We start from the raw sequence: 21252 nt of genomic DNA, 5'->3' as shown, positions 1-21252 counted from the left end.
TACTAGTCATAGGAGCCCTTTATGACCAGGTGAGCCTTATTCATCCTTTCATCACACACACACACACACACACACACACACATGTCCTGACGCAATTTATCCATGTAATTATGGCATGATATAAAGACATGGCATACATTAATTAAAATGGGGTGTAAGTAATTTAATTGAGCATAATACAATAACTATGGAATATGAATCTATTGCGTCGAACTCAACAACTCCTGACCGTGTCACAGCATCTCAGTATGGATGGAGATCAGGGCGGAGGTCCAACATACGCCTCTATTGTCCTGCCTGAGGGACAGAGGAGCGTGGCTACAGCACAGGTAAACTGTCTCCTAGTGGAAGCATACCACAAGAAGTCAATAATATTAGCAGCTGTATTGAATGTCGCAGCTTACATGTTGTCATGACATATCGTGTCAAGGCTCTTACACCACCTGGCTCTCGTATCTCGTCACAACAGCATCAAAGCACAGAGCATCATGTCATGGTGTTGGATACCATGGAATGCATTATATCACAAAAAATCCATATCACAGTTTTCCATGTCATCATATAACCTGTCATCACATTCTGTTTCACGGTATTCCATGTCACGCTATAGATTGAGGATGATTCCAGCGATGCAGTGACCTACTCCTCAGTGAGGGCCTCTCCAAGATGTGGAGAGAAGGCTGGTGATGTGGACGTACACTACGCCAGCGTCAACAAACAGGGAAAATAACAAAACGTCTTCAGATGAATACGTGATGAAACAGAGCTAGCAGAAGCAGCCAGTCGTTGAAATTATGAAGATATAAAAATGTAAAAAACTCAATAATCCATATTTACCTTTAGGTGTAAGCACATTTTTAGGTCAATAATTCCTGAATACTCTTTCACATGAGGGTAACAAGAGGGGAAAGTGAATCTCCATTAATTACCGGCAATTAAAAATGTACAAAGTTTATTAAAATTAATCATAAATTGCATTTCTCCCCTCTTGTATCGATGAAAGGGGCTACTACTAGAGGGTATATCTTATGCAATGCTGGTATTTAGACAGCCTTTAGAGGGCGCCATAGACTAAACTGATGGGGAATGTGAAAAAGGCCCAGAACTGTTTTTATTAAACCTCCATGGTTACAGTGAGACCTAATCAAAAGGAATTTTAAGTTTATAGTGTGTAAATGTGATTAAAGTGAGGGGTGTGAATATGAGGTTTTAGATCATTTCTATTTTTGAGTTTCTTTGTACAAGACACCTTCCTCTGTTTCGGCATTATGTCGAGTGAGTAAATTGTTGGAGGTTTGAGGAAGTGAGACAACACTCGCTATAAGAAGCCTTGCTCTACACAGTGAGCAGTAGTTTGAGTTATCAGACAGACAAAAACACAGAGAGATAGACAGACAGACGGACAGACGGACAGACGGATATGACCACTCCTCCGCCACACAAAGGTAAGGACAAAAAAATTGAATATACAAGATAGTAAAAACTAGTGAAGTAATCAGTGGGTGTTTGTGTTTGATGGCCTTGAAGTTATTTATTCAAATCAAAAGTGTATAGTCCGCTAAACATTACAGAACTGACTGTTCTCTCTCACAGATATCCTTCCAATCAATGACAATTGTGATAAAGTCACTTTCTTCTCAGATCATGGAAGAACAGAGTTCAGAGCTGGAGACTGTGTCTCTCTATCATGTGATGGGGTTCAGAGGGACTGTTACAAAATTACCTGGCTGTTAAGTTACAAGAATGGTGCGACTGTGGCATTGTTTGAAAAAGGGGAGCTTAAGCCTGAAGAAAACAAAGAAAGACTACATGTTACAAAGGAGTGTTCTCTGGAGGTAAAGAAGTTGACAAAGGAAGATGAAGGCCGTTACATCTGCAGATCCTTCCCATCATCAAGTAAACACTTTGATCTTGCAAGCCATGAACTACAGCTAATGAGTAAGTATTTATACTTTTATCTACTCACCTAAATTAACACTTTTGGGTTAAAACCCTTCTATGAGGATGATATGACCTGTGTAGTGTTTAAATAATTCATATTTTAATATAGTTTCATGGATCCTCTAAATGAGAATTCAGAATTCAGTTTGAACCGTTGAATGTTCAAATATATATTTAAAATGTCTTTATTGCTGTAGACATTTTCTTACATTCTTTTTTTATTCTTACATTACACAAGACTTCAAGTCTCATGGACTTCAGTTATTATCTTTCAAATATCTGGCCAACAAACACACTACCAGAACAAAACCCTCAGCCTTGTGTGAAAGGATATGTTTGAAGCTGTTGTAAAGAGTGGGATTTCTCTTTTCGTTCCCATTGAATCAGATTTCTAAATATATATTACTGGAGACAATTTATCATATAATTGTATTAATTGAATTCTCATGTATGTTTGTTCAGTAATACCATGTTGGTCTTTGTTCTGTCTTATCATTTAATTCACATGGAGCAGCAAGCACAAACAGACCAACCACAACCACAGTGAAAGGTATTTCATCTCTTGTCTTGTGGAGCCATGTTTCAAAATGGTGTCTTTATCTATCATGTAACTCTGAGGACTTGGTGGAAGAATCAATGAGTGCATGCCAGCATTAGGTACATGAGAATCTCTGACATTATCACCACCAAAGTATGATGAGAACGTCCCAAAATCGTCAGTCATAACTGTAGACATATCTTATTTTTTGTTGTTTTGTTTGTTTGTTTAGTTACATTTAAGACATAAACTTCATTTATAAATCAGAAAAAAATCTGGCCTACACACACAATCAGCAGGAAAAAACTCTCATCGCTTGTCTCAAATGTTTTTTTAAGCATATTTGTTGGAAAGAGTTATTGTGATGGTTTACTAATTCCATGTTTCTCTTTGTTTTGTCATTGCTTTTGCCGCATGGAGTAGCACACACAACTTGCACAAGCACATCCAAACCAACCACTACCACAGTGAAAGGTAATTCATCTCTATCGTGTGGAGCCATGTTACAAAATGGTGTCTAATCTATCTTGTAACTGAGGACTTGGTAGTGAAGGTACGAGTGGCCTTCCATGAGGAACCTGTAAAACATGTAAGACATCTCCACTAAAGTATGATGAAACAATCGCACATTCTTCCGTTATAACTGTAAACCTTGATAAAACTAAACGCTTGTCTAAAATTATATTTTTTAAAGCATATTTGTTATAAGGAGTGAGTAATATAACAGTTATTGACTTATAATTCCATGTTCCTCTTTTCTATTGCCCTCAACACCAACACAAACCACACATACACTGAACGGTATTCTATCTGTATCATGAGGAGCCATGATAGAGACCACCACAGCCAACCACAGCCAACACTAGGAAACCATTACACTTCCTGCCTCTGTTTCACAGAAACACAGAGCTGGCCAGAGATGTACTTTATTAACCTCAACATGACTGCAGGGCCATGAGTCAGGCTGGATACACACTCTGCATCAAGCGATGGCTGAGTGTGTTATCGTTTTGTTTTAGTTAAAGGGTTTTAGTTATAAGAGTTAAGCTTGAGCCAAAACCAAGATAATTTCAGCAGGTTAAGTAGCAGGTGACACTACTGACCCAGGTATTTGTTCTAACAATCTGACTCTCACTACATCACCAACAAAGGTTTTCCAACTTTCTTCCGCATTCAAAAATACTTTCCCTTGCACAAAATTAACAAACATCATCAAACATATTTTCTTCTTTTGTTGTGTTGTTTTTTGTTCAATTATAGCCACTTCAGTTATTAATCAGTCAAATATTCCACCTGGATAAAACTCCATGATTGTCTAAAATTATATTTTTTAAGCTATTTGTTGCAAGGATTGAGTTATATAACGGTCTTTGACTACTAATTCCATGTGTTCCTTTTTCCATTGATTTTAATCCACACGGAGCAGCCAGCACCAGCTCAGCAGCAAGGCCCACAACTTCAACACCAACCACACATACACTGAAAGGTATTCTTTCTCTATCATGTTTTAAAATGGTGTGTTTCTATCTATCTCTGTTACTCCGTGGACTTGTAGCATCAAATTATGTCTTCTAACTATCTAACAATCACCACAGCCAACACTAGGAAACCATCACACTTCCTACTTCTGTTTGACAGAAACACAAAGCTGGCCAGAGATGTACTTTATTAACCACAACAACATGACTGCAGGGCCATGAGACAGGCTGGATACACACTCTGCATCAAGTGATGGCTGAGTTGATAAGTGTTTTGATATAGTTAAGAGGTTTTCAGTTATCATAGTTAAGCCAGAGACAAAACCAAGTTCATTATCAGTAACATGTGACACTACTGACCCGGGCAGGGGCGTAGGAATGAGTTTTACATTGGGGGGGACACATATCGGAAACCTGACAGATCCGGTATAATTTTTAGGGGGGACGGAGGGGACACGTCCCCTCCGTCCCCCCCGGTTCCTACGCCCTTGGACCCGGGTATGAGTTCTAAAAATCAGAAAATCTCTCACTACATCACCAACAAAGGTCTTCCCACAATCTTCTGCATGCAAAAATACTTTCCCTTGCACAAAACAGAATTTGTAATTCTGTCTGTGTGTGACCCGACTTAGAGCCACTAACCACAGCAATGCATATGTGCAAGTGTTGCAACATAATCTGCATGATTTCTAAATGGGAGATAACTATATACATCTCTATTTAGTCACATAAGCCGATGCTTTAGTCAAGATGTACTAACAGTGAGTTCAGGCACATGTCATTAAGGAGCAGGTAGGGGTAAGGGGCAGCTTGCTCAAGGACGCCATGACAGTCTGGCTGTGTAGTGTGGACATTGGGGTTGGAACCCAGAACCTCTTTATCTGGGAGTAAATCACCTTAACAAGTAGTTGGCGTCTAATTCCATGTTTCTCTTTGTTCTGTCATTCATTTTAATCAACATGGAGCAGCCAGTAGCAGCACAGCAGCAAGGCCCTCAACATCAACACCAATCACACATACACTGAACGGTATTCTATCTCTATCATGAGGAGCCATGTTTCAAAATGGTGTCTTAATATATCATGTAACTCTGAGGACTTGGTAGTGGAGGTCCAAGTGGACTAGTATGAGGAACCTGAAAAATCTCCACTAAAGTATGATGAAAAAATCATACATTCTTCAGTTATAACTTAAACATATTTTCTTCTTTTGTTGTGTTGTTTTTTGTTCAATTATAGCCACTTCAGTTATTAATCAGTCAAATATGCCACCTGGATAAAACTCCATGCTTGTCTAAAATTATATTTTTAAAGCTATTTGTTACAAGGAGTGAGTTATACAAAGGTCTTTGACTACTAATTCCATGTGTTCCTTTTTTCCATTGATTTTAATCCACACAGAGCAGCCAGCACCAGCTCAGCAGCAAGGCCCACAACTTCAACAACAACCACACAACAACCACTGAGCGGTATTCTATCTCTATCACGTTTTAAAATTGTGTGTTTCTATCTATCCCTGTTACTCTGTGGACTTGTAGCATCAAGTTATGTCTTCTAACTATCTAACGATCACCACTACCAACACTAGTAAACCATCACACTTCCTACTTCTGTTTCACAGAAACACAGAGCTGGCCAGAGATATACTTTATTAACCACAACATGTCTGCAGGGCCATGAGTCAGGCTGGATACACACTCTGCATCAAGCGATGGCTGTGTTATGTTTGAATAACGGAGACTGAAGCCAGAGCTTACTTGAAGCGTGCTCTCCGTTTATTAACCAAAACGCAACTCGCTTAAAACAGGTACGGTCACGTGAATCGCACGTTACCGTAAAACACATTGCATTGACGCAGCAGTGCCAGATGTAACAATTCCCCCCCCCCTCACAGAACTAGGAGTGATACTCAGTTACAAAGTCACGCAGGTGCTGGGGCCTGCCGCGTGCCCGAGCTGGACGGGGTTCAGGTGCAGCAACAACCACTGGCCCGTCGGGCTGGGCCGGAGGAGCTGGGATTGGTGCAGCCTCTTACCATGCAGCCGGCAGAACTCTAGCAGCGGGCACCACCAGGTCTGGGCTCGGGGGGGCGTGTACCTTGCCCAGGCGGTTAGCATGCCAGCGTGTGCCGTCGGCGAGCCTGAATGTAGCCGGGCCAAGCTGTTGGCTGACCTGGACCGGGTCCGACCAAAATGTGACCTGACCCAGTCCAAAACAGCGATGGCAGGTGGCTTAGCACGTCGGGCCCTGTCGAAACGGTCCTTCATCCGACGCTGGCGTGTGTCGACGGCGGCTCGATCCGGGTGGGCTGGGGCCCAAACTGCTGTAGGGCGGAGCCTATCCAGAGGCAGCTGGAGCTCCCGTCCCAGCATAAGGGAGGCTGGGGAGACTCCTGTGGTGGCGTGTCGGGTGGCCCGGTAATGCAGCAGCGTTTGGAGGAGGCTGGTGGTGAGTGTACACCCTTGTGCCAGATGGGCCCTGATGCCATTTTTCAAGGACTGGTTCAGCCGGGTTGTAGAATGCTGTGCGAATGTGGCATATTCCTTTCCCCTCCAGATAAGAGGACAGTTCATGGGAGACCATCTGGGGACCATTGTCGGTCGTGATCCTCTTGGGCAGGCCCCACCGCGCGAACAGAGAGTCGAGAATGTCAACCAACACCTTGGCTGTGACCGAGCCCACAGGCGCTACCTCTGGCCACTTAGAGTGGAGGTCGTAGACAACGACGAGGAACCTCTGGTGATGCGGTACTCCATGCAGCTCGCCGCAGATGTCAAGTTGTAGGTGCTCCCAGGGTTTGGATGGCCAGTCCAGTGGTTGCATGGGCGGGGGTGGGGCTGGGGCCCTGGTCTTACCACTAAGAAGGCAAGTAGTGCAGTCCTTGACCAGGGTCTCGATTTCCCTATCGATGCCTGGCCACCACACCACGTCGCGACACCGCTGTTTGAGCTTGACTATGCCCAAGTGGCCCTCGTGCGCCATAGCAAGGGCACGCGCCCGAAGGGCACTCGGGACCACAGTGCAGAGCCCACGAGCGATGCAAGTGTCGTTCCAACATGACAGTTCGTCCCTGACCCTGGAGTAGGGGAGCATCTCATCCGGTACCCTCACCGGCCAGCCCTGTCTGATGTAGGTCGAGAGTGTAGAGAGGGTGGGGTCGTCAGCTGAGGCGTCCTGGATCTCCCTCACTGACACTGTCTCCTGGAGGGGTGTGTGGAGGAGCTGGACGAGGTCGTGCTCGGCCTGGTCCTGACCGGGGGCCAAATATGGATCTGGGGGTGAGTTGGGGATTGCACGTGACAGCAGGTCAGCCACCACGTTGTCCCGACCCGGCGTGAAATGCAGGCGGAAGTTGTACTGCTGCAGGCGGTCGGCCCAACGATGGAGACGGAGTGGTTTGTGGCCGGTGCCAGACGTGGCTAGGAGGGTGGTGAGGGCCTGATGGTCCGTCCTCAGTGTGAATGCGCGTCCGTAGAGGTACATGTGCCAGCGCTCACATGCCCAGAGGCACGCTAGGGCTTCCCGCTCCCCTACCGAGTACCTCTGTTCCGTGGGGCTGAGAGCCCGTGAGGCGAAGGCGATCGGCCTCTCCACACCCCCTTGCAGCTGGGACATCACAGCACCGATGGCCATGGCGGAGGCATCACATGTGACGAGGGTGGGGCTGGCTAGGTCAAAGTGCGCCAGGACCGGTGGTGTGGTGAGCTGGGACTTCAGGAGGCGCACAGTGTCCGAGCAGGCAGACGACCAGAACCAGGGCTCACCATGTTTCAGCAGCTGTCGCAGTGGTGCAGTCGTGGCCGAGTACTGTGGCAGGAAACGTAGGTAGAATGCTGTCATACCCAGGAAGGAGGCCATCTGAGTGGCTGAGGTGGGCTCCGGGACACGGTGGATGGCCTCTGTGTTCAAGTGGAGAGGGTATATGCCATCAGCCGAGAGACGGAACCCCACAAACTCAATGGCCGGGGCAGCGAAGACACACTTCTCGCCGTTGAGTGTGAGGTGGTGCTTGGCCAGTGCACTGAACACTCTGTGGAGGCGCTCGTCGTGGCTCTCGACAGTGGCCCCGTGAACCACGATATCGTCCAGGTAGATGGCCACACCCGGGATCCCAGCGAAGATGGAGGCCATTATCTTTTGGAAGCAGCTGGGGGCAGAGCTTAGACCAAAAGCCATGCGTTTGTAACGGAAGAACCCTTTGTGGGTGATAAACGCGGTGAGGTTGCGGCTCTCAGGGTGTAGTGGCACCTGGAGGTAACCCTGGCGGAGGTCTAATTTGGAGAAAGTGGTGGACCCGTGGAACTGGGCGGTGAGCTCCTCTATCGTTGGCAAAGCGTATTTGTCTGGGATGATGGCCTTGTTTACCGCTCTTAGATCCACGCAGAGTCGCAGCCCCCCAGACCTCTTCTTTGCCACCACATCGAGCATTCACCTGCTCGATGATGTCGCCATCGAGCATGCTCTGTAGCTCAGAGGAGATGTCATCGCGGAGGGCCAGAGGAGAGCAGCGGAGGGGCTGGATGACAGGCGTCACCTGCGGGTCTAACAAGGGCTGGTGGGCGAAAACATCGAGGCAGCCCACACCGCTGAACAGCATGGGCCACTGTTGCTGCCAAAGGATGGTAACAGTGTGAATCTCTGAGCCAGCGGTGTCTAGCAGAGTGAAACCGAGGCTGTTGAAAAGGTCGAGGCCAAGGAGGTTGGTCCCGTGGCGTGCAATATTGAACCTGAAGAGTGGCAGTGTCTTCTCTCCGTATTTCACAGGCAGCTGAAGGGAGCCCACGATGTCAATCTTTGAGTTGGCATAGCCACGCAGGGTGGTGGTGGGCTGCCCCAGTGGCTCGTGGGAGAAAAACTGTGTGTAAGTCGCCAAGTTCAGGAGGGACACCGTGGCTCCAGTGTCTAGGAGGAGCGGTAGAGTTACATCACCAACCATCAACAAGCATATTTTAAATGGCGCTCATCCTGAGCTAACATTGTGGATGATTGTGGTAGGTGGCTGGGAGGCTCTAGCTGGGGCGGACCTACAGACTTTGTGAAAGTGGTTGAGTTTCCCGCAGTTGGAGCAGGTTTTACCACGGGCAGGACAGATCTGAGCTCTTGAATTGTGCGCAGAAGAGCCACAATTCCCACATGGCTGGTGTGGGCGGTCACGTGACTGAGAGGCTAGTAATATGTTCTCCTCGCTGCTGTCTACACTCACGTGGAGGAGGGGCACCCGTGACTCGAGTGGGCCCGCTGCCTTGGCCAGTGCTAGAGAGTTGGAAGAGGTGGATAAACTAGCTGCACATTCCAGAGCAGATTCAACCTGAACTGCAAGGTGTAGAGCTGCTGCTAATGTTAAATCATCATTTTCCAGTAGGAGTCTTTCTCTTATTTTGTCACAGTTCGTGTGCAGTATCAGGTGGTCCCTTATCATTTCGTCCTGTAAGGCCCGGAACTTGCACAAGCTAGCTAAACCTCGTAAATCCGCCACAAACTGCGTCACTGACTCACCCGACCGTTGGTGCCTCCGTCGGAATATGATGCGACGGAGCAGAGCACTTTGTGGGGCTGCGAAATGTGCTCTTAGTAGCTCCACGGCATTTGTGTAAGTTGTTGCGTTGCCGAGAGTTCCAAACACGCGCTGTCCCTCCGCTCCTAGGCAGTGCAGCAAGATTGCACGTTTCCTTACTGTTGAAACATCTTCTAAGCCGGCAGCTAGAATATGTTTCGAACGAGGAAATCCAGCGAGGCCACGGCACCGGTGGTTCTCCCGGTAGGGCTAGGAAGGGGGAGGGTGGTGGTAGGGAGCAATCAGCCATCTCTCGTCGCCAATGTTATGTTTGAATAACGGAGACTGAAGCCAGAGCTTACTTGAAGCGTGCTCTCCGTTTATTAACCAAAACGCAACTCGCTGAAAACAGGTACGGTCACGTGAATCGCACGTTACCGTAAAACACATTGCACTGACGCAGCAGTGCCAGATGTAACAGGCTGAGTTGATAAATGTTTTGATATAGTTAAGAGGTTTTGAGTTATCATAGTTTAGCCAGAGACAAAACTAAGTTCATTATGAGTAGGGCTGCAACTAACGATGATTTTAATAATCGATTAACCGGTAGATTATTTTTTCGATGAATCGATGAATCGGATAAAAAAAGAAACATTTGTAATTGCCACATCTTTATTCAAAAACTGAACATTACTTCAAATTCACAGTGCAGACTGAAGTGTAAATACTCCAGGTTATTGCTCCAACGACCCGGAACTATTAAAAGTAATATTAAATGATAAAAAAAATACAAAAACATAACTGGGATAACACAAAAAAAACATACAATGTATGATATACATTTATATATATACAGTATATAAGGGATGGCCATGGTTAACCGGTTAACAGATAAGATCTTTAACCGTTAAATACTAACGGTTAAAAAGGTTGAATCATCTTAATTTCTCTCAGATGACAGGAGATCATTAATGTTCTTGATATTGATACCATTTTCTAGACTCCTTAACGATCCAAGTCTTTATTGATACCACTATTGATACTTTTCTATTATTTTGTTGAAATAGAACTTGTATTATTGCTTTAATTTATGATAAGATGATTATAGCTCAAGATAGGACGTTAAACTAGTCATAATTCCATTTTTACTATCTATTTTATACTGCTGGGAAAAAGTTTTCGCCAAAATCTCAAAAAAAAGAAATTTTGTATTGCATTTGAACACATCAATCATATTACTGAGCCGACCTGAACACATCACATTTGACACTGTTTGCTAGCTTACTAGCTCTATATCCTGCCGATTTTAACATGGATTTAAAAACTGGATTACTATTTTCAACTGACGGGACTTTCTACACCGTCCGGTTGTGTGATTACTACCGCTGCTTTGAATGACGCTGATGTGCACGCGGTGCTGCCGACTCCGATCCCGTCTGCACACCCGTCTGCAGCAGCAGCAGCTGACAGAGTTTTCGGTTGGACTAGACCAGCATTACTCATTGCGCGGCTCGCAAGCCACATGCGGCTCGCCAAGCCTGTATTTGCGGCTCGCATGGCGGTAAAAATATACAGTGATATGATCATGCAGTGAATACAGATATTTAAAAAAACAAAACAAACAATTATTTAAAAAATAAATCAACAGCGGCATTAAAAGGTGGAAATATAGCCTTGTCTAGAAAATATTTTTAAACTTGCTCGGCTCTACGCTGACAGCGGTGTTGCCAGATTGGCGGTTTTCCTGCATAACGAGAGAATGTGCTCTTTGGATGGACTTATTCTTATTAACGTATTCTTCAATAGCTTCCATGTTATGTGACCCAGTGTCTCCACATTATTCCAGAAAATAGCACACAGTCACACAAGTCTTAATTTCCCTCTCAAAGTGCACCAGATTGATGCATTCCAGGTTAAAAGCATGCCCCCGGACCCCGCTAAGGACCGGGTTCCCTCCACAGTTTCACAAAATTCTGTGGGAAACACTGCTTCAGGAAGGACATATTATTAAGCAGGCATACTTATTTATGACTGGATTTCTAGCTTTTGATACTTTGCGGTAAAAATGGCTCTCCTGTTGACGTCGTCCTGTCAGTGCGGCTCTCCTGAAAAAAATAGTGAATACCACTGGACTAGACGGATACTGAGTTGAAGGGAGTTTTTTTTAACCCAAAGACAGTGAAGGTACAACAACATCACCACAAACCGATGGTGAGAAGAATACCATTTCAAAATGTTCTTAATTAATCTGAAGATTTAGGTCACGTAAATCATCAACATATGTGTTGTAACGGTCCGACAATCACCACAGCCAACCCTATGAAACCATCACACTTCCTACTTCAGGTTCACAGGAGCACAGAGCTGGCCAGTGATGTAGGCCTGCTTCATTAACCATTGCAGCATGTCTGCAAACTAGTTTGGGTGGAATGTAGCCTGGGAACAAGACGAATCTGAGCTCGTGTTTTATTTGCACATCCCATCCAACGCCAACTACAGTGAAAGGTTTTTCATCTCTATCATGAGGAGCCATGTATCAAAATGGTGTCTTTATTTATCATGTAACTCTGAGGACATGGTAGTGGAAGTCAATCAATTGGGTCACTTCCAGTTAGTGCTGCTATTTCTCTTGCCGTAGGCTATTATTTTGCTGTTATAATGAAGTGAGGCAGAATCTGCATTAAAATACATGATTATCGTTTCAATGGTTATGAAATATTTTCCTATAGTAAAGAGGTTTTTCGTTTACGTTTTTACAACTTCATCAGCACACAAAATGCTTCCCCAAACGCTGTGACAGAGATGAATGTCTGGCCGCATGTGAACTGATGGCCACGGCAACTCGTCTACAAATGCAACGGCTATAAGATAGATATTGATATTGAATCTGCATAATTTCTAAAGGACATGAACATACATATTTTCATAAAAGTGAAAATGTGGGGTTCAAACCAGGGTTCAAACCCAGAACCTTTTGGCTGGGAGTCAGCCTGTATAATAATTACAAACATTTTACATAGTATTTCTTTTTTCACCTATAGTCATTTTCTATGGTTTCCAACACAGGCCTACCCATGTAGGTTCTTGATTCATCTGAGATCCTGCCGACTATGAACGAGAGGAATGTAAACTCTTCCTGTGTTCAGGTGGATCAGGGTTAGCAGCAGGGGTAGCGCTGGGTACAGCGGTCCTGTTGACCGTGGGCCTGGTTCTCCTCATTCGCTGGCACAGAAGGAGAGGTGAGAGGAGACCATTGACACCATTGTGTTGTCACGTCTACATCTGTCTACACACCATTTATATCACCATGGAAACGTTCACTGTGGCTTTCTCTTCACAGGAAACAAGAGGCCAAAGGTCACCACCATTGTGAGTTTAAAAGACAGAACTTAAAATTGGTTGAATAAGAAATAGCATTAAAGCCATCTAGCTCAATATTAGGGGAGCATTCTGTGGTTATAATGCTACACAACATAGCATTATAACTCAAGGTGGCCAAAGGCATGAGTGTTAATAATCTGACAATCGCTGACCACGAAATACAAAAATAAAAACGACTTCCCCTTACGCTTTGACATATGAAGGTCTGCAGCGTGGGAACCGCTGACCAAACAACACATCTGCAGCACGGCTATGTTGAGATGAAGAATCTGAATCATCTCTAAAGGACATGAACATACTTTTCAGCAGTTGAAACAACTGTTTCAATCCAAAGCGACTACGTTAATTAAGGGGTAGATAGGGTTATGGGCATCTTGTAGTTAGACATTGGGGTTAAAGTTTTGGAAGCTTTTGGATTGAAGTCACCACAATCACTAGACTATCCTGCAGGCCTACTCTATCATCCTATTTATATAGAAAGACTGCTTATAATAAATTAAGGAAATGGTAAAAAGTAGCATTATTACAACATTATAGTTTACACAGCATCATGAACAGCATCATGACTGCAATATGCGTCAGTTATAACCACTGGGTCGTGTAAACCAGGGTTCTCAGCCTCTGGGTCGGTCCCCACTTGGGGTCGCCCGATCTTGAAATGGGGTCGCAGGAGATTAGGACTTCAATATCATAAATAGATGTTGATTGGGATAAACAATTGGCAGATGCACAAAGTGTGTTGGGGTCACAAAATGGTTCTGATCTAAAATTGTGGTCATTGGCCAAAAGCTGTTGGGGACACCACAACTGGTAACACCATCTGATGAGTAACTGGGTTCTTGTACTGGGTGCAGGGTCTGAACTCTATCAGGGACACCCCACCAGTCATAGGAGCCCTTCATGACCAGGTGAGACTTATTCATCCTTTCATCGCACGCACATACACACACACACACGTCCTGCCTCAATTTATCCATATAATTATGACATGACATAAAGAAGCGGCATATATTAATAAGAATCAGGTGAAAGTAATTGAATTGAGCATAAATACAAAATCTATGGAATATGAATCTATTGCGTTTAACTCAACAACTCCTGACCATGTCACAGCATCTCAGTGTGGACGGAGATCAGGGCGGAGGTCCAACATACGCCTCTATTGTCCTGCCTGAGGGACAGAGGAGCGTGGCTACAGCACAGGTAAACTGTCCGCTAGTGGAAGCCTACCACAAGAAGTCAATAATATTAGCAGCTGAAATAATGTCATTAGTTTAAAGCAGGGCTATTAAACCTCCTTAACAAGTGGGCCAAAAAGGAAAACCACTGGGGGTTCATGGGCCACACAGAGTAAAACTACGTCAATGAATCGCTACAAATAAATCGTACTTAAAGTAGTGTTAACTTAATATATATAGTACTACTACATGGAATAAACTTGTCAGACGCATTCCTTCTTTACTTCTAATCGTATCATTATAAAAGATTTTCTTCTCACATATTTTGGACACGTATGTAGAATTCAACAATGTTGCTTGAATCATCACAAAAGAGAACTACTGTACATATGAGACATTTTGAGCCAGTGAGTCAGTGAGAGAGATTGCCCTGCCTTATTTGCCTAGTTTGGCTCATCCTGAGACTCTCATGCAGCTTCTCATAGGTCATGGAGCAATGTGCCCTTGTTCTGATGGCATTCATATGAGAAAAGCTAGATTCACACGTATCGGTTGAGCCAAACATTGTCAGAATAAGTGATGCCAGTTCCTTATTGCTGGGTACTGATACTGGCTAGTATCACCGGCTACACATGGAAACCTGATTTGCATGCAACTATTTTTCTCCTTTATTTTATTTATTTTTTGCATGCAACCTCTTGAAAGAGGAAAAAAATGAAGAGGGGCTGTATTTGGCCCACGGGCCACTAGTTGAATAGGCCTGGTTTAAAGTATGCATTATCTTTTTGCCACATCATGTTACTACTCACATGTATGTTGCAGCATATGATATATACATAATCATATGCATAACTGTGTGACGGGAGCGCATATCTTATAACGCCACGACATATCACAATGCATGGTGTCATTGTATCACGACTCTCCAACATGTGACATGGTACTATGTGGTGACCGGTCACCACATAGTACCATGTCACAGCAGAGCACAGCACGTCATAGTGTGGGATATATCACAGTTATTCCATGTCATGATGCAAGACTTCACGACATTCCATGTAAAAGCATTCCATGTCACGCTATAGGTTGAGGACGATTTCAGCGATGCGGTGACCTACTCCTCAGTGAGGGCCTCTCCCAGATGTGGAGAGAAGGCTGGTGATGTGGACGTACACTACGCCACCGTCAACAAACGGGGAAAATAACAAAACATCTGTAGATGAGTACTCGATGAAACAGAGCCAGCAGCAGCAGCCAGCAGTAGAAATTATGAATATATAAAAATATAAAAAACAGTTATTGACAATAATCAATATTTACCTTCAGGTGTAAACACATATTTTGGTCAACAATTGCTGAATGCTCTTTCACATGAGGGTTACAAGAGGGAAGTAAATAAATAAAAGTGAATTTTTTTACCATTAATTACCGGTAATTACAAGTTACCAAAGTTTATTAAAGTTAATCATAAATTGCATATATTTCCCGTCTTGTATCCATGAAGTAGGCTACTAGCACAAATCTTACTATAAAATATGAAAATGCTAGTATTTAGACAGCCTTTAGAGGATGCCATAGACTAAACTGATGGAGAATGTGAGGCCTAGAACTGTTCTTATCAAACATCCATGCTCACAGTGAGACCTCGTTAAAAGGAATGTTAATTTTACAGTGTGTTAATGTGTTTAAAGTGAGGGGTATGAATCTGAGGTTTTAGCTCATGCTTTTTTATTTTTGAGTTGCTTTGTTCTACATGCACCTTCATGACCTTCCTCTGTTTTGGCATTATGTCGAGTGAGTAAAGTGTGTGTGGTGGCTTTATATTAAAGATCTCTGTAAGGAAATGCCTGTGTTAACATTGACTTGAGAAACCTGCTTTCTGCTTAGGTTTGAGATGAGCAATTAAAAATGTATAATTTCCTGTTGTTTACCTGTCTACCACTTCCACATTTTAACACAATGAAAATAATACAATAGGCTTGCTCATCACCATTGTGCATTATGTTATCATTTTGTAATGACATTGAACTGATATTCAATAAATAATTAAGCGCTAGCAAAGGTAAACCATCATATTTCGTATCACTGATGAGATGCCATTACAAACAAAAAGGAAATGCTATTTTTTTGCTACACAATGTAGCATTATAACGCAAGGTGGCCACAGGCATGAGTGTTAATAATCTGACAATCGCTGACTGCGAGATACAAAAATAAAAGACTTCCCCACACACATGAAGGTCTGCAGCGTGGGAGCCACTGACCAAACAACACATCTGCAGATGCAACAGCTATGTTGAGATGAAGAATCTGAATAATTTCTAAAGGACAATGAACATGCTTTTCAGTCATTTAAACAGCTGTTTCAATCCAAAGCGACTAAGATAATTAAGGGGTAGGTAGGGATAGTGGCATCTTGTAGTTAGACATTGGAGTTAAAATCCAGAAGCTTTTGGCTTGAGTCACTATAATCACTGGACTATCTTGCAGGCCTACTCTATCGTCCTATTTATATAGAAAGTCTGCTTGTAACAAAAGAATATAACAAGTAGCATTATTACAACAATATAGTTTACAACAGCATCATGACTGTATTATAGCATCAGTTATAACCAGTAGGTTGTGTAAACCAGTGTTTTCAGTCTCTGGGTCGGTCCCCACTTAGCCTGGCTAGTGCCAGACCTCATCTCAATCTACATTGAGATGAGGTCTGAATCTCCATGAAATGTTCCTGGCTTGGCTCCTCTAATAAAATATAATTTTCCATATCATGAAATGTGTAAATTGTGGAACAAATGTTTTGGGTACAAGACTGTGTCCTGCCAGTCAACACCAGTTCATGTCTGTAAAGTATGGCTCAAAGAGGGAGCAGAAAGCAGCAGGAGTAGCTTTTAGGACAATGTTTGAGCGACTGTGTTTTCTTGTATGGGTAATAGCCTACTATAGTCTGTTTATGCTTGTTTAATTCTCTGTTCGTACACAGTTGTACCCATTACATTTATTTAACAAAGGAGGAAATACGTTGTAAAAAGGACATACCCTGCAAGGAACATTTCATGGAGATTCAGATTTAATTAAAAATATATATTTTGGTTCTAACAGGACCAGGACCAGGACCAGGATAGTCTGGTAAACTTAGCGATGCGGCTACCTGTGAAAACCTGAGGGCCAATCCCAGATGTGCTGGCGACACTGCAGACACGGGCGTCCATTTTGTCACCGTCCACCAACTGTCAAAATGACAAACGTCTGGACAACATGTGATGAAGCAGGGGGAAGCGGTCGGAGCTATAGCTTGTTGTTGTTGTATTCAGATGCATTATAACCGACTGAACAAACTTTGTTTCCCTTGGTCCTTAAACAAGCATTTAGGCCTACACAACAAGCAGTAGGTCTACACTCGGTAGTCCTTAACACCGGTTGGGCTGTACATAGATGGCATGACATTTAAACTCAATGAAAAGAATGAAATTAATACAAAATCCATGAAGCAATAATTGCTAAATGCATCTTCTCATGAATGTAAATGATGGGAACATGTTTTTCAAATGAGTTGATATGTTGTCCTTGACAGGACGCCAGAGACCAAACGGAATATAAGAAAAATAATCAACGGACCAATGAACACAAAAGTTTGTAGCCAACCTTATTGGTGAGGTTAATTATATAATAATAGGACTATTTTAAAGCTCTTGCATTTAATAGTTTTCTTGTTCTACCAAACACCATATTTTGTTATGCTTTAGATATATAGGCTACAAATGTAACTGAGATATATTTTCAACTGTGCAATAAAAATATTGTGATTTCTCCATCTTGCAATATGTTATAAGTTCATAATGAGATTTAACAGAAACATAAAGACCTGTTAAACTTTTAACCCATAGTCAATTATGCACTCGTCCAACAAAGCATTGACAACATTATGCATCTTCTATTTGAAATACTGATCACATGTCACTACAAACAACTCAGACATTTTATTATGTAACCAAATAAGACCATTTGCACAGTGGACACTCTGAGTGTATGAATTCCCAAAGTACTTTATCTTTCTGGACAGGCTGTGAGCCCCCTAGTAGCAGTATGACTGCACAACGCCACGCCAGAGGGACTCTAGGACACAGGTTTAGGTCCAAACTTGTGAACTACACGCATACTCAGAAACACTGAGAGGTTTTGAGTTATCATAGTTAAGCCAATGACAAAACCAAGGTCATTATGAGGAGCATGTGACCAGGGCCATAGCACCAAATTCTGGGCCCTATATACAAGAGGTGCTGATTCCGGGAATGTGTTCTAACAATCTGACAATCTCTCACTGCATCACCAACAAAGTTTTCCCATATTCTTCCGCATGCAAAATTACTTTGCTTGCACAAAACCAAATTTAAATTCTGGCCATGTCTGACCCGACTTAAAGCCACTAACCACAGCAAAGCATATTTGAAAGTGTTGCAACATAATCTGTATGATAAATAAATGGAAGATAACTATATACATCTCTATTTAGTCACTTAAGCCGATGCTTTAGTCAAGATGTACTAACAATGAATTCAGACACTCGTCATTAAGGAGCAGGCAGGGGTTAGGGGCAGCTCGCTCAAGCACTCCATGACAGTCAGGCTGTGGACTGTGAACATTTCGGGTTGGAACCCAGAACCTCTTTATCTGTGAGTCAAACACCTTAACAAGTAGTTGAAGACTAATTCCATGATTCTCTTTGTTCTGTCATTAATTGCAACAAGGATCGGCTATTAACAGCACAGCAGCAAGGCCCTCGACATCAACACCAAGCGATGGTGAGAAGAACACCATTTCAAAATGGTGTTCTTTCTTAATCTATGGATTTAGGTCACGTAAATCATCAACATATGTGTTATAACGGTCCGACAATCCCCACAGCCAACCCTATGAAACCATCACACTTCCTACTTCAGGTTCACAGGAGCACAGAGCTGGCATGTGATGTAGGCCTGCTTCATTAACCATTGCAGCATGTCTGCAAACTAGTTTGGGTGGGATGTAGCCTTAGAACAAGACAAATTTGAGCTCATGTTTTGTTTGATATTTAAATATGCACATCCCAAACAACATCAACTACAGTAAAAGGTATTTCTTCTCTATCTTGAGTAGCCATGTTTCAAAATGGTGTCTTTATCTATATTTACTTTCAGTTGCTGCGTTTTGATGCACCAACTGCATTAAAATAGATGATTATCTTTTTAATGGTTTTTAAATATTTTCCTATTTTCTAGTTGTAATGTTATATTTGAATTAGAAACAAAAGTGAGCTGTATATATTTCAATCTATTGACTCATAGTGGCCATAGAATGCTTGCTAATGATCTGATGATCTAAAACAACGTTTTCACAACTTCATCAGCACACAAAATACTTCCCCATGCGCTGTGACAGAGCTGACTGTCTGGCCGGATGTGAACCGATGGCCACAGCAGCACGTCTGCAAATGCAACGGCTGTGAGATATCGAATCTGCCTCATTTCTAAAGGACATGTTTTTACAAAAGTGAAAATGTGGGGTTCAAATTGGGGTTCAAACGCAGAACCTTTTGGCTTGGTATCAAGCTCTATAAAAACTAGGATAATATTCTGGATTCATCAAATATTTTACTGTCTGTTTAACCTTTAGTCATTTTCTATGGTTTCCAACATGAGTCCATGTCCACCCTTGCAGGTTCTTCATTCATCTGAGATACTGCTGACTATGAACGAGAGGAAGGTAAACTCTTTGGATCTGGGTTGCAGTTGGATCTGGGTTAATAGCAGGGGTAGCGCTGGGCATTCTGTGGTTATAATGCTACACACCGTAGCATTATAACTCAAGGTGGCCACAGGCATGAGTGTTAATAATCTGACGATCGCTGAGATACAAAAATAAAAATGACTTCCCCTTACGCTTTGACATATGAAGGTCTGCAGCGTGGGAGCCACTGACCAAACAACACATCTGCAGATGCAACAGCTATATTGAGATGAAGAATCGGAATAATTTCTAAAGGACGTGAACCTACTTTTCAGCCATTTTAGCAGCTGTTTCAATCCAAAGTGACTAAGATAATTAAGGGGTAGGTAGGGATATTGGCATCTTGTAGCATCTTGTATTGACATTGGGGTTAAAATCCAGAAGTCACTATAATCACTGGACTATCTTGCAGGCCTACTCTATCATCCTATATATATATATAGAAAGTCTGCTTATAACAAAGTAGTAATGCTAACAAGTAGCATTATTACAACAATATAGTTTACAACCGCATCATAACTGCAATATAGCTTCAGTTATAACCACTGGGTCGTGTAAACCAGGGTTTTCAGCCTCAGTCCCGACTAGGGGTCGCGGGAGATGACTTATCTTTTATCCATTTTTTATAATAAAATCTAAAAAGTACACACAATATATTATTAATAATAATAATAATAATAATATTAATAACAATAATAGATAAAATTTATATAGTGCTTTTCCCAGTGCTCAAAGACTCTTCACAATCGCTTCATGAGCTAAATCATAAGAAAAAAAGAAAAAAAAAGAAAAGCTAAACAAAAAAAACGTAAACAAAACAAAAGTTTAAAGGTTAAAAGCAAGGGTGAAACGGTGTGTTTTAAGGGGAGTTTTGAAAGATGAAAGAGTGTTGGCATTGCGGATGTCGTTGGGGAGGGCAATCCAGAGGGCGGGGGCGGCTGCAGCAAAGGCTCTGTCTCCCCAGGACCGGAGGTTGGTCCTGATGGGGTGCAGGAGGTTGGCATCAGTGGACCTGAGACAACGGGTAGGGGTATGGCGGTGGAGGAGGTCAGAGAGGGAGGGGGGCGCCAGGATGTTGAGGGCTTTGAAGGTGATGAGTAGTATTTAGAAATCAATCCGGTATTTGACGGGAAGCCGGTGGAGGTCTTGGAGGACAGGGGTGATGTGGTCTGAGCGGCGGGTGGATGTGAGTTTTGAACATATTACTGTTTATTAAGTAAGTGTTTTGATGAGCCGTATAGGAGGGAGTTACAGTAATCAAGGCGGGATGAAATGAATGCGTGGACTAGAGTTTCGGGCGGCTGAGAGTGATAGGGAGGGACGGAGACGAGTGATGTTCCTGAGGTGGAAGAAGGCTGTGTTTGTAATCTGGTTTAAATGGGGGAGGAATGAGAGGGTGGGGTCAAGGATGATACCTAAGTTGCGGATGTGAGTGGAGGGGGTGACAATGGAACCATCAATATTAAGTGAGAAGTCC

At 43.1% G+C, this 21252-nt stretch overlaps 1 protein-coding gene across 3 annotated transcripts; it reads left to right on the top strand.

Moving 5' to 3' along the window:
- Window positions 1–1327: 1327 nt before the first annotated feature.
- Window positions 1328–16125, top strand: LOC307088158 (uncharacterized protein). Of its 3 annotated transcripts, none has more exons than XM_079753957.1 (12): window positions 1328–1445; window positions 1642–1938; window positions 2456–2491; window positions 2903–2953; window positions 3906–3965; window positions 4926–4985; window positions 5363–5425; window positions 12597–12689; window positions 12791–12819; window positions 13686–13739; window positions 13945–14034; window positions 15095–16125. In XM_079753957.1, exons 1-12 carry the CDS (start codon window positions 1421–1423, stop codon window positions 15212–15214), a joined length of 978 nt encoding a protein of 325 aa, XP_079610083.1. In that variant the 5' UTR covers window positions 1328–1420; the 3' UTR covers window positions 15215–16125. The 3 variants fall into 3 exon arrangements, with proteins under 3 accessions (XP_079610083.1, XP_079610082.1, XP_079610084.1); XM_079753956.1 differs by having other exon boundaries at window positions 4923–4985; XM_079753958.1 differs by lacking the exon at window positions 4926–4985.
- The last annotated feature ends 5127 nt before the right edge of the window (window positions 16126–21252 follow it).

The sequence above is a fragment of the Pollachius pollachius genome (genome assembly GCF_949987615.1).
Source record: "Pollachius pollachius genome assembly, chromosome: 16".
NCBI lineage: Eukaryota > Metazoa > Chordata > Actinopteri > Gadiformes > Gadidae > Pollachius > Pollachius pollachius.
This window is presented reverse-complemented; position numbering and strand designations above follow the sequence as displayed.